Here is a 14,007-nt window from a genome sequence, read left to right as displayed (position 1 = left end):
TATAAATATGAACTGAAACTGAAAAAGCATAGCACATTCTTAACCTATAGAGGGTCTGGGATGAAGGGGGAGCACTAATCATAAGGAAATCAGAAAGCCCCCACCCCTTTCTGGGCTCTCAGAGTCCCCCATATCTCACACATAGATGACACCCATGGGTGCTGCACCTGACTAGCTATGATTTTCGTCAAGCAGTCCAGGGTACTCTTGTAAAGGAGAGTCTGTCCAGGACGAGGTTTCCTCTGGGTTTGCATGTTCACCTGATGGGAAAGAGATGGCAGACTGTGAGGAGGGAAAAAAGACAGCAGAGAAGAGAGCACATTCAGAATAATTTATATTGCCTACATTGCCGATGGTTTGAATTAATAGTGCATCTGTATTACAGTCAGAGCAGCACAACTTTTGTTAAGCACACTCTAGCGCTATAAAATAAGATTAGCACATCCAAAACGTGCACCCAAACAATTGCGTAGCCGATAGTGCCCATCACATGTAAATTCCATGTAGATGAGGTTATTAGCTATTACCCCCCCCCCCCCCCCCCCCCCCCCGGGGCAGGAACATGCTGGGCGCCCAACACACACTTTTTAATGTGGAAAATTTAACTCGAGCCCCAGAGGTGGAGTAGAGGCAATTCATGAGGCAAGGGCTCATGAGAAATTTAAAAAAAAAAATAATAAAAATTTTAATTTACTGCTTCCGGTGGGGGAAAAAAATGTATATTGGCTTGATTAAAAAAAAAAAAAGTCTTCTGGCCACAGAATTTAGACCCACAATACAAGGGGCACTTAATATAAGACATTTCTGCAACCCCAGCACGATAACAAAAAAATTGGCCTGAAGAAGCGGGATAAAAACAGATGCTCCTATTGAACACCCATTGCAATGGTGGGCACCCAATGCAATTGAGCGCTTCGCATGCGCTATTCTCCCCTAGCGGGCCCTGTTTTACACACCCCCACATTTAAATACTGCGTCGAGTGCCCAGGAGATATGGCTGCGTGCGCGTTAGGAGAACGGGCACTCAATGCGTGCGTCTTATTGCATCGGCCCCAGTGAGTCAGGGATTAGCGCTGAGGCACAGGGCGCTAAAGTGATCCTCTCCAAAGCGCTGCAGAGAATCGCTGAAAGGGTCAGAGACCAGAATCCTAGCCATTCCCCATTGTCAGATCATAGAAGCCAACTTTTTCAAAAGGATTCAGGGCGCTGAACATTGTAAAATACCCCTTTCCCTGGACACAGTGAAGGAGTTTGCTCAGTCCTGGGAGTGCCCAAGCACCCACTGTGTCCACAAGGTTGGCACCTACGAGTCGGAGGAAAGGTGGATACGTAAAACACTGGAAACTAAGGGCAGCATGGTTCTTAGCAAGCACTGCAGTAGGTGTAATAACAAGGTAATCCCCCTGTGCTAATACAAACCTGGAGGAGAGAGTTCCCATTATCAGAGGTGTCATGTGCCGTCCCCATGCTTTGAGCTGGAGGGGAGGACTAGGAGTGGCCACTAGGTTGCTGCTCAGGGGGGGATAAAGTTATCTGAAGCCCAGGAAGACAGCCTCCCCCATCCCAGACCCCAGGGGCGGAAACGCTGCTCCTCCTGTAGGCAGCAGCATCACGAGAGGTTGGCTTCACTCAGCCTCACTGGCTGAGGCTGACCCAGTCCTGGCTTTGTTGCCAGCATCTTCCGCAAGGCCTCGCCACCAAGTCAGGCGGCTTTGGAGCAGGGAGGCCAGAGAGCAGGAGCAGATGGGCTTCTGGAGGGAGCATGGGCTTTCTGGGTCTGCAGGTGGATAGAGGCTCCATGGGAGTAGCTTCAGCTCGCTTGCTTTGCAGGGCCAGAGGAGCTGGGCAGGATGCCAGATCCCAGGCGATTTCACACAGTGGCATTTTTACTGCCTGTTCAGCAGGTCATCGGGTGCCTTGTGTGCACTGGCCCCGGTAGATGTAAAAAAAAAAAAATTCAAAAAAATTCAAACGTTGCCCGCCGTTAATCGAGGCAATGTGTTTACAGGGTCTCGCTTCATTCGATCTAATCAAAGGTTCCTGTTACTTGTTTCTCTTTCCTCGCTTTTAAGTGTCATGTTTGAAACATGGGGCTAAGCGGAGCATCAGCAAAAAAAAAAAAAAATGGTATGAAAAGGAAGATGAGCCAGAGGCCGTCCCAATGGAAACCCAGAGGAGCAGGAGGATACTGCCAGGTTAAGCAAAACAAAACAAAAAAGTACCAAAAATAGATCAGAAACAAGTAATCCTTGTTCAATCCCAGAAACCCATAATAGAAAGGGACTCGTTCTTGAGCCCATGGTGCATAAGAATATGTAGCCTGGTGGGTTCAGCAGGGCCTCGGACTGGTGGGCCCTTTCGCTGAATGGAAAACCAGTGTCCAGTTTGACCGCTTACTTTCAGTATTTCAGAGATGTTCATGGAAACGACTAAAATGGAACAATTAAAGTGCCAGGACTGTTTGTCTGCCTTTATTATCGCTGACCCCATTCTGGTTCTTTTCTGTGCGCTCTGAGGTAACCAATCTTCAAAGCCCTTTCTGTCTGAACATTGCCCTCCTTCCGAAAGTGTGCGCGCTCTTCCACAGCACGTGGGCTTTCAGGGACTGCCAGGAGGCGATCTCGGGGGGGGGGGGGGGAATAACACGCCTACATTGGATTTTCAAATGCAGGCACGTCTTATTAATTCAATTTCACCCGCACAAAAAGCTGGTGCAGATGCAACAGGTACTTTGTACCTGTGAACAGTGTTCAGAGGGAAAGCCTGTGCACACTTTCCCTATGAAAATCAGGGACAAGGTCCGCAGGACTTTACACCTAGGCAATACAACCCCAGGCCCCTCCCCACTCCCATCCCCTCCCAGATTTTGATGCAAACCTTCTCAGTAAAGCAAAAGAAACTCCTGGATACAGAATAATCCACTCCTGCATTTCAAAATATTCTTTCTGAATTCAGAAAAAAACCCAAGATTCCTCATTTCTAAAGGAAATCCAGGCAATCAAAAAGCCCAGAAAATAATTTCCAGTATTTTATTTATCTTTCAAAGCAAATGTACCTGAAGTATTTTCTGTACTCACTTTGATGGTATCCAGAGGTTGTCCTGCCACGGTTAGGCAAATCCCTCCTACCCCACCTGCAAAAAAATTTTTAATTGGGGATATTCTCTCTGCTTTTTGCGTCATTTCTAACAGATTAATTTACTTAAAAGAAACTGTGTAAAAAAAAAAAAAAATTAACATAACCGCGTGAGACGTTCCCTGCCTGCTGCTGTCTGGAGGGGAAGAGATAAGACGTCTTTGGGCTCCACCTTCAGCGAGCGAGCACTGGTGGAAGCGAGAGCCCCCCCCCCATTGCAGCTGCTCGGATGTGACCCCCAGCAATTAATCATTGCAGGTTCCAAAGTTAGCTTTTAACTTTTCTTAACGTGTGGCAAGGCAGTGGCTAGAGCCAGAGGATTGCTAGTGTTGCACTACTTCCTGGCACAGGTATGTACAGGAATTGATTCTTTTCATGCTATGACGTAAAGTACAATGGTCCAACCTAGCCTCCACATAGCTGTTGCGAGTTCAGGATCTGAAAGTCTTGCTCATGGTTCCTGAAATCCTTCTAGAACAGATTACATTGTTACAGGGTTCAGACAACATTCTAAGGCCATGGAGTGGTTAGGGGACAGCCTTGGGAAAGTTTCACCCTCAGCTCTTCCACCTTCTCTCTGCAGGTAACCCAGGCAGGACAAATTGTCCGTATTGGTGTTGGCCACGTAAGACCAGTGTTAAGGGAGTCAATGTTAGGTCCTTGAGAATTTTCAGGGACCACTAAGCACCTAAACCTGGTGCGGAAACTCCACCATTGCTTTGTGTGGCAGAATCCAGACAAATTCATAGGCTTTATAACAACTTAGACTTAAGACAGAGCTTGTACAGGCCTGCCACGGTGGCTGCTTCCTCTAGCTTGCCCATTGATCTGAAGTTGGTCTGATGGAGGACTGCCAGAGAGGATGTTAACCTTGCTCAGTTCTCTGCAGGTCACTGGGACATTGTATGCAGATAAAATATGCTAATTTTCAAAGTGCTAGTTGTGGCTATGTTTGGATTTTAGATTAATTACTTGCCTGTGCAGCAGAATCAATATACGCATCCCAGCCCTTGTCTGTGTATCTATAAAGTAGGGCTTCCAACTTTCAAGTGTCAAATTTCTGAACACTTAAGATGTCGTATGATATCTTCACTGATGGGGCTTTGTATATGTGACTTTTATTGTCACTCTCACCATTAGAAAAACATAGGATATAATAGCAGATAAGGACTGTTACGGGTTCAGGCTGTGCACACTGGTATCCTGCCCAGGGGCTCTGACCTGGGGGGGCTAGTCTCATATAAACACACACAGTTACTGGGACTGTACCTGGGGGTTTGAACCCCGGGGCTTATCCCCTACACAAATGGCCACACACAATTATTGGGATTATACCTGAGGACTTGAACCCAGGAGCTTATCCCCTACACCTAGCAAGAAATGGTCCCCTGTCTCCAGTGCTTCTTTGTCCTACAAGCGTAAGAGCGAAGCCTCCGAAAAGAACACAAGGGCCAGACAGGGTGAGGAGCAGGCGTCGGATCAAGAATGCACGCAGGCCTCTGGACAGCACAAGGGCGACCTAGAGCAGCTAATTCTGCAGCTGAGGCAAGACGCGGTGCAGCGTGAGTTCGCGATCGGATGAAGGCTGCGAGAGAACAGAGTGGGGAACCACCAGAGAAAAGAAGGAGAGCACGGAGCGACGCCGCAAATCGGAGGGGGCACCATCCCAGGGTACCACGCCAGTCCAGAGTGATACCTCGAGGAGTCGCCTCCGGGGCAGTTCCTTAATGAGTCCCATGGGGACGGGAGCGAGGTTGAGAACGAGTTGGGGGGGGGAGGTCTGTGGGGATTTAAGAAGGGGGAATGTGCGGGGTTCAGAAGATAGGGAGAGCCGAAAAGGGTGCATAGAAAAGGTGAGGCAAAGATGATGAAAGGAATGAAGGCTTTATTTAAGCTACTGGGCAGCAAAAAGAAAAAAGTGGCTCAGAGGCGCATTTAATGCATGGGACTTCTCAGGGTCTGAATCCCTCCACTGCTAGCGATTTATAGGAGGCTGATAGTCCACCAAGTATTGGAAAAAAATCAGGTGGGGGGATTGGCAGCAGCTCTGTGTTTCTTCCCTTTTGAGAACGGCGTTTTCTTTAGCATTTTTTGCGGCTTTGTGGGTGAGTGAGTTAGTGCCTTCGTCCAGCCAACAAGAGGCCCAAGGTGATGTACGGGAGGGGAATGTTTTATTACTCAAGAGAGAATTAGAAGGTCTAGGATGGACCAGGACACTAAGGATGTGTGGGTCAACCTACGGGAAGTTGCGGAAACTACCTGCCCTGTAACAAATGTGAGGACCTTTATGCAGATCAGGACTGGGGGAGGGGGGGGGGGAAACATTTTTGATGCATCAGGATGGCTTCTCTCGCTCTAGATTCCATAAGAACATAAGAAAATGCCATACTGGGTCAGACCAAGGGTCCATCAAGCCCAGCATCCTGTTTCCAACAGTGGCCAATCCAGGCCATAAGAACCTGGCAAGTACCCAAAACTAAGTCTAATCCATGTTACCATTGCTAATGGCAGTGGCTATTCTCTAAGGGGCGGATTTTAAAAAGCATTTACATGCGTAAATCTGGGTTTTACGCATGTAAATGCACTTTACTCGAGTAAGTGGGCTTTTGAAAATTGCTACAATATATGCCATTGAATCGTCCATAGGATTTATTCGCATAAGTGCACTTTACGTGAGTAAATGGCTTTTGAAAATTGCTACAATAGTAGTTACATTTATGTGCGTAACTCCTTTGAAAATGACCCCCTAAGTGAACTTAATAGCAGGTAATGGACTTCTCCTCCAAGAGCTTATCCAATCCTTTTTTAAACACAGTTATACTAACTGCACTAACCACATCCTCTGGCAACAAATTCCAGAGTTTAATTGTGCATTGAGTAAAAAAGAACTTTCTCCGATTAGTTTTAAATGTGCCCCATGCTAACTTCATGGAGTGCCCCCTAGTCTTTCTACTATCCGAAAGAGTAAATAACCGATTCACATCTACCCGTTCTAGACCAGTTTGCATCAGTTTTAAAAAAAATGTTTAGTGCATGCAGGTTTCGACACAACAGCCTATGGCACCCACTCCTTCCATATTTGGGGCAGCTGATAAGCTCAAAAGGATTGGTAGGTGGAAGTCAGGTAGGTTCAGGAGCTATGTAAGGCCACACAGCATAGCTGGGGTCAGGGGAGGTAGTGGTAGAGGTACCTTATAAGGTATTTGTGTGTATATATGTATATATATATGAAGGTGTGTGTGTACATATGTGTGTGTGTGTGTGTGTATATATATATATATATATATATATATATATATATATATATATATATATATAGTATGAGAAATGGATATCTGATATGTGCACTTGTATATATGGGAAACGGTGAGGACTGCTAGTAACTGAAGGTGTCTGTGTCATTGTCAGTCAGTTGAAGCAAATTTGTATATGTGGCCATTCTTTTGTTTTCTAGGAGGGGAAGAAAGCTTTAGAACAGCTGCATGGGGAGCATTTGGGATGTGCACAGGCAGGAGTAAAGATTCAATGGATGGGGGATAATAGAATGAAATGGGACCAGTTACTCCCGACCTTGATGCATGCAGCTCGCACTAAACCATCACCATTCACCACCAGGGTGACAATGACCTAGCTGGCCTAAAAGGGGTGGAGCTGATCTCGAGGATTAAGAAGGACCTAGCGCAGACTGCAGAATTATTTCCGACATCGCAGATAATATGGTTCGATATTATCCTGAGAACCGTATGGCGCTCCGACATGGGGCTAAAGGATATCAGGAAAAAGGGTTAATTGGGAAATCTCCAAGTTTATTTCCCTTCTAGGAGGTGTGGTGATGAGACACGATTTGATCACAATGGATTGCCCTGGGCTGTAAAGGCCAGATGGGGGTGCATTTTTCTGAAATTGGAATGGAAAGTGTAGGTAGTGCTTCTCACTTTGGATTCAGCTGCAGTGCAAGGGGGGAGATAGGACAAGCAAGGTTGCTGTCCTATCCCGTAATGGGAGATATCTCTAACCACAGGTTCAGCAGGATGGTAGCGCAATGGACACATTTACAGACTTAACAATGCTCTAAGGCCTACATGAAATAGGCCCAAATGAGTGTTTAATTTGAGCCGATTCAATCAGGTACACAGCCGGGTTAGTCTGGCAGACTGCGCACAAAAGCGTCAACAATATCGAGCAAGCATAGCCGGGTTGGTCTGGCAGGTTGAGGGCAGGCAGGCCAGCTGCAAGTGACTGTATAGGCTGACCAATTACTTGACTTGAATACATATGTATTGTAAATTGAACCTTAGCTAGTTAGGATGCCATGAGATGTCAATGAACCTTGAATGTTAAAGCTGCGGACTGAATTTTTCACAAAGAGTCTGCCTGCCGACTTGTATTGTGTGCGCTCAGTTTTATGTGCTGGGGGGGGGGCAAAGGGAAGTAGTAGGCAAGGATGCCTACAGTGCACATGTTATGATTCTCTGTACTTGTCCTGTGCTTTTTTGAACTGTTATTGTTTTTGCTTCTCTCACCTGTACTGAAAGGCCGTTCCATGTATCTACCACCCTTTCTATGAAGAAATGTTTTCAGATGTTACTCCTGAGTCTATTGCATTACAGCCCTCTATCATGGCTACTTCTTCTAGAACTTCTTTACTTCCAAAAAGGTTTGCTTTTAGCAGCCCAGGGACCAAACTCTAATTTTTCGTAAAATGTTTTAGGCCTCTTATTAAACCATGGGCTGAAGCCTTTATGAGTGACATAAAATAAGTGTATCGAACGCATATTGAAGCTAGAGTAGTTACCAAAGCCAGACACACTATATTGCAGGGCTTAATTTGTAGACAAGAGAAGTGGAACTGTGGAGCGGTGGGGTGGGGGTGCAGAACGGGGACATGGTCAAGTATGACCTGTGAGAGGGTGTGGGCCCAGGTCCCCTCTCCCAAACACTTCCTCCTCCTTACTCCAGTGATCCTTCAATCCCAGCCCCCACCAGTGTTCAGAATAGATTTACACCGTTGGCTCTGCTACACTTCCTCAGCTCCCAGGAAAAAGGGTGGCAGAACACTGTTGTTCCACCAGAAATTAAGCCCCTGGTAACAGCTACAAAATGGAGCTGAATTAGCACAAGTCTGAAAAAAATAGCTTTGTGCTGGCTCAATAGAAACTTGCCTTGTTTCCTCATCCAGACAGCTAACTTTCTTCCCAATCAGTCTTCAGACAAAAATCCTTTAAGTTTGAAATTATTTATTGTACAAGTAGTTTTTTTTTATTACTTACAATTGTTGCTTCCAAACGTATAGCCCCAGGCAAAGATCTTTGAAGCTGGAAATAGGTAGGAGAGGGGAGAACGGAGTTTCTTGGGATTCAAGGTGAGATGACAAAAGGGTTTTGAAGCTGATTTGATCTTTAGAAATAAAGCGATAAGAAGAATATAAAAAAGCTGATCGTATCACAGAGCTTTATAAGTGCTCCTGGCTTTGAGACCGCATGGTCGAGACTGAAAGTTTCCCAGAAAGCTGTTACAGAAAACGCCTCCACAAGCTGGAGGGGGGGGGGGGGGGGCAAGGCCCAATGGCAACGAACCTAGGACCCATGTGACACAGGGGGAGCATGAAGGGCAGTCCCTTAAGGCACTTAAGTCCCTTAAGGCACTTAAGAAGACTCAAGTTAGATCGAGAAGGCAAGCAGACTCTTCCCAAGTGAGAGAAAGCAAGGGGGAGGAAGTTTCTTTTAAGGGCAAAGCTCCTCTTAAAGGCAGGGCTCCCAGACTTTTATCATGGGTTACAAAAGGTGTTTCAATATCAAGAGTTCCCGGAAGGGAGGGGCTGCAGTAAACACAGTTAAGCTACAGTAAATACAGATACAAACATGTACTCACTGCTGGGGACAGAACACTCCCTGTCTGGTATCACAAGATACTATTATATCAGTTCTTATATCATTATGCAACAGTGCAAAGTCCATTAAAACTGGATCTTTCGACGTTCAAGGAAGTTCATGATCATCTCGGTTGTCCAGTCATCCAGGCAACGTCTTCTTCAAAAGGTATCACCAAGCTGAAACGAGAGACAGACAATACAAAAAGAGAAAGAGTCTCTGGGATGGACAACGGTCCACGGAGTTCAAGTTTCTTCATGCGGCATGAGGAGCGCCGCCTCATTGATGGGCCTGTAGAAGATCTTGGATCGCTACTTGCTTCGATACTGGAGAGTCGGCAGGTATTCTTTCTTCCGAAGGATCCAAAGGGAGTTGGCAAGCTGTTGGACTTGTTTCCATTGACGCTTGTGGAGCTCCCCGCTATCAAGTTTCCGCATGGCACAGGAATGTTAATAGTATTTTGTGTTAAAAGCATGACTGATGTAATGCTCAACTCTACAGGTTCCTACGAAGTCAGCTGAACCCCAGAGTTGAGCGTATACATGGAACCTTCTTGTCTGGTTACAGATGTAGCTCAGTACTACTTTGCTGTCCATGTGAAGATGGCTGTCGTTAACTCCATTGTTTCCACTGCTAGCACCGCTCCACACAATTCTAGACGTGGTACGGTGGGGCTAGGCTATGGTGCTAGCTTGGCCTTACCAAATGCGAAGTCCCTACGCACTGTTCTTTCTGCGTCTGTCGCTCTCAAAAAAGCTACCGCAGCTATGATCTTCACAGATGCGTCCAAGAAGATGCAGATCTCTTTGCGGCTAGCTGTTTTGAGTGGTACTGGAACATGGGTGCATGGTGTGTAGAACTGTTCAAGCACTTTTAGAGATCTCTTCCACTTTTCCCATTCTGGTTTCCTTGCTTGAGGTAGTGGGGTGTCCCATTCTGAAGCATTTGATGGAGGCTCTCTTAACAAGGCTCTTCCTTGTATCGTAGCTGGGGTCACAAACTCCAGTGCATCGTGCAGGCTGTTGACTGTGTACAGGACACTTCGGTGAGTGTATGGTTTATCTTGGGTTGGAACCTGGAAAGTGAAGACGTCTCTCTTTGGATCCCAATTTAGTCCAAGACTTCATTGGAGAGGAGGTGTGTCCACTCTCAGGTCCAAGTCCTTTAAGTCTTTAGCATGATCGTCTGAAGGAAATGCTCTCATTACTTCAGAACTATTTGAAGCTATTTTGTGGAGCCTTAGATTTGCGTTTGTCAGCATTGCTTCCTCTGCAGTAGGTAGGGACTTTAGTCCGTCATCTGCATAGAAGTCCTTTTCTGCAAGGCGTCTGGCATCTGCGTCGTACTCCTTTTCTCCTTCTTGGGCTGTCCTTCTGAGCCCATATGGGGCCACTGTAGGTGATGGACTATTATTGACTACTGGGAGGGTAGGTTCGTTGTCATCCTTGGTGACTTGAAACGTTGAGTCCCCTAGATGTTCTTCTACATCTGATTGGGGGGGGGGGCGATCTGACTGGTAGCTGAATTGAGATTCAGCTCCTCGCAGCTTAAGATCTCCTTGGTGCTTAGATGGTTAGGCCGTGGTTCGAATAGGGTAGGACATCCATCCTCTAGGACACTCGTAGTGTATGCGTGAACGTTCGGTCCCCCTGTTCGATTTAAGCCAACTTCGCCGACTATCACCCATCCCAAGGCGAGTCAGTAAGCATAGGGGGCAGCTAGTGGGCCATCACGCATCTCCAGGACCTTGGTCAGTGCTGGTGCGTCTCTGCCCAATAACAGCAGGATTTCTGCTTCCGGATCTACTGGTGGGAGCTGATGCATTATGGGTTTTAGATGAGAGTGGTACCGAGCGGCTTCCGGTCTAGGAATCTCATCTCTGTTGTCAGGCATCTGGTTACACTCAATGAGCGTGGGCAAGTTTGACTTGTTGCTGCCATCTATCGCTTCTATTACATATCCGTTTGCTCTTCTCCCGGTCACTTGGGTAACTCCTGAGCAGGTTTTGAGGTTGTACGGAGAGTAGTGGTGATGGATATCGAACAAGTCAAAGAATTCTGGCCTTGCCAGGGATCTGTTGCTCTGCTCATCTATGATGACATACATCTTGACTGCCTTCTCAGGTAGCTCTTCAGGATACACTCTAGACAAGCATATTTTTGTGCAGGATTTCTCCCATACACTTGTGTGCATTTGGGGATCACTTCGGGTTCTGGCGTTTGCTTGGCCTTCTCCTCCCCACTGTGGAAATGGTCGGTTTTTTTTTATGTGGAAAGTGATTGGAAACTGATACTAGAAATGTCTTAAAAAAAAATAATAAAACTCGCTTAGATAAAACCCCTTCCTCCTTAAGCTCTTGGAAACAGGAAACAGTTTTTAAAGGAGGATTTTCCATGGGTAAACACCCATTTATCCATGGAAATCCCTTTGAAAATGTTCCCCCAAAAGTCTAACATATGTGTGCATATATTTTATGCGTGAAAGTAAACTAGGACTTACTCGTGTAAGTCCCGATTTACACGCATAAGTTGACCAATCTTAAATCGTTTGCACATTGAGGAAATTAACCAGTTTACCAATTGGTTCACCAGTTTGCCCAGTCCTCCGGGTCATCAAGACCTCCCTGGTTCTTTAGTCTGAAGTCCCCCCAGTCTATCCAGATCTCCCACCCAGACAGTACTACATGATAAACACCTGAAACCCCGTCTCCGGGTGCTGTCCTAACATCGATGGAGCCATAAAAGAATTTCCCTCGCTTTGTGGCTGGATCACACCGGCTACCTCAAACACAAGTCTCTATTCCCCAGGGCCGGAGTCCTTTGAGGTGGGGAGATGGAAGGAACCCTCTTTTCAGAGCCCAAAGTGACAGAGGTGACTTTTGGAAATTCTTTTCCTTGGGAGAGGCATAATTTGTCCCACTGTGAGTGCTGCAAGTGCCGAATAATACACCGGAGACTAGTGGAGTGTCCAAAATGGTAAATCAGAATGAGTGAATGGCACAGTTAACACTGCCCTTAGCACGGGTCTCTACTACCTGGGCATGGGAAGCATTCATCCTCCAGGGCTTGGATAAGTGAAGATCCCAAGTGGGCAGGGTATCCTTTTATGGGCAGTAAACCCACCCCACAAACACACCCAAGAGTCCTGCAGGCTTCCTACCACGAAAAATGTCCAAATCCCAAAGTCAGCTCTGAAGCAAACCCCACCAGCCAGTTAGTGGACTGGTAGTGCAGCTTCCCGACCTTGCTCAGGATCCCCAGGCAGAGTTTGTCTGGATCCTCTAAGCAGGCCCAAAATCCAAACCAGTAAAATTTATTTATTTATTTATTTATTTATTTATTGTTTTTGTTATACCGAGTTTCATGACAGGCATCACATCAACCCGGTTTACAATTAACAAAGTGTGTAAAACATAACATAACGTAAAACAATGTTCTCAAAAAGAACCTTGAACTTTAAATATCGTGAATCAGATAAAGGAATTGAGAAAGTTACAATAAATCAGGGAAATCAACTTGGAACTGGAAAAAGGGGAGAGATTGCACAGAGCAATATTTACATTTCAGTCTATTAATGTAATAGATTAGCATAGTGAGTAAATAAGAATATGTGAGAAACTGTGGCAATACCTCACTATGGTATGCTCCTATACTGCCACCAACCTCCAAACTCAAAAGCACTGCCTCCATCCAGTCTCTCAGAAGAGAGCTGCTTTCCATGCCAGAACTCTCAAAGGGAAGGGCTGTACCAAATGGTGCCTCCCCACAATCTCCACCTCTCTGTCCCTACTAAAGGAGTTAACCAAGGGCACTACTGGGTCATTACCACAGTTAACATCACTTACACTTGATAATTAGCAGATGTAAAGATGTGAGGAAGTTGGAAAACGTACTCGTGGAAGGGTAAGTGTCTTTTAAAATAGCAACCTATGTTCGTAAGTGGCCCTGCCCCTTTTTTTTACATGTGTATATGTGCACACACAAGTGAAAAGTATTTCTGATGTTTATAAAATACGGAGTACACGAGTAGAGACTATTTTTTGCATGTATATGCTAATTTTTACGCATGTAGGGGCCGATGCAATGCTGTGCGCAGTGGCTAGCGCAAAGTTTAACATGATTGGATGTGCGTTTTGGATGCGCATCTATAAGCCCTGATACAACATGGGGACTACCACGTCCAAAATGCGCGTCCAAATCACTGCGTAGCTAATAGCGGTCATCCCATGTACATTCCATGTAGATGAGGCTATTAGCTAATCCCCACGATGCAAAAAATTTCCCAGCCAAATACGTCCATTGCAACGCAGCAAATTTTACACCAGTCCGGGGCTGGGATAAAGATATGCCACACTCACGGGCGCATTGAAAAAAAAGAAAAATCCTGTTTTCTGTGATTCCTCCTAATAGTATCATAGCGATACTAAGTAGGAGAAATCAAATAAAGCAGGTTTAGTTTAAAAAAAAAAAAATTCTGGTTGCCCAAAAGGCACACAAAGCTCACGGTCCAGGCCATGTATCTTGTGTGTGTCTATGCCGGTAGTAAGAGAAAACAAGCGCTCGTAGATTAAGCGTCCATTTTCCCAACCCGCTTGATAGCCACTTCTGTGCGCCCAATGCTGAGGAGGCGCTTGGGTCGCACACATTTTCCCTAGTGTCTTCTTTTTTGTGCGACCCCTAATTTAAAGATTGGGACGCACGCCCAGGCGAAGTGGCTCGGCACGTTTTACGTAAACAGGCGCTCAACACTGAGCACCCGTTTTCTGCCCACAAATATTGCACCGGCCCCATAATGTTTTGAAAATTCACTTATTAGCCTTCTATGTCTCTGCTTTGGTTCCAGTCCCTGAGTTTGTCACTGACGCTCTGTGGGTGACCTCAGGGGAGTCACTACTGCACCTCCACTTCAGGGGAGGTGACATACAGATCCTTTTGCCACTGGATATGGGGCTTGTCCCTCATCAAATGGGACCAGGGCATCACCCCCAGCAAAACTAAAAAAA

The 14,007-nt window shown here is 46.0% G+C and overlaps 2 protein-coding genes across 4 annotated transcripts in view; one reads left to right on the top strand and one right to left on the bottom strand.

The window, feature by feature from the left end:
- LOC115095894 (mitochondrial carnitine/acylcarnitine carrier protein-like) overlaps positions 1 to 3,221 on the bottom strand; it is a 32,532-nt gene extending 29,311 nt beyond the window's left edge. The window contains exons 1-2 of the mRNA XM_029610215.1: positions 3,078 to 3,221; positions 168 to 260 (exon numbers count right to left, since the gene is read on the bottom strand). Of these exons, the coding sequence (XP_029466075.1) occupies positions 168 to 260; positions 3,078 to 3,182 (198 nt within the window). The 5' untranslated portion in view covers positions 3,183 to 3,221. The remainder of the gene's footprint in view (positions 1 to 167; positions 261 to 3,077) is intronic.
- Positions 1 to 14,007, top strand: part of LOC115095885 (deoxyribonuclease-1-like) — a 98,779-nt gene that overhangs the window by 33,415 nt on the left and 51,357 nt on the right. Inside the window, exon 1 of one of the 3 annotated variants that reach the window (XM_029610192.1) lies at positions 3,456 to 3,485. The exons of the other annotated variants lie outside the window; for them this stretch is intronic. The gene's annotated coding sequence lies outside the window, so the exon portion shown is untranslated. Of the gene's footprint in view, positions 1 to 3,455; positions 3,486 to 14,007 lie in introns of those variants that run through there. 3 annotated transcript variants of the gene reach the window in all.

Source organism: Rhinatrema bivittatum, chromosome 1 (assembly GCF_901001135.1).
Source record: "Rhinatrema bivittatum chromosome 1, aRhiBiv1.1, whole genome shotgun sequence".
Classification (NCBI taxonomy): Eukaryota; Metazoa; Chordata; class Amphibia; order Gymnophiona; family Rhinatrematidae; genus Rhinatrema; species Rhinatrema bivittatum.
This window is presented reverse-complemented; position numbering and strand designations above follow the sequence as displayed.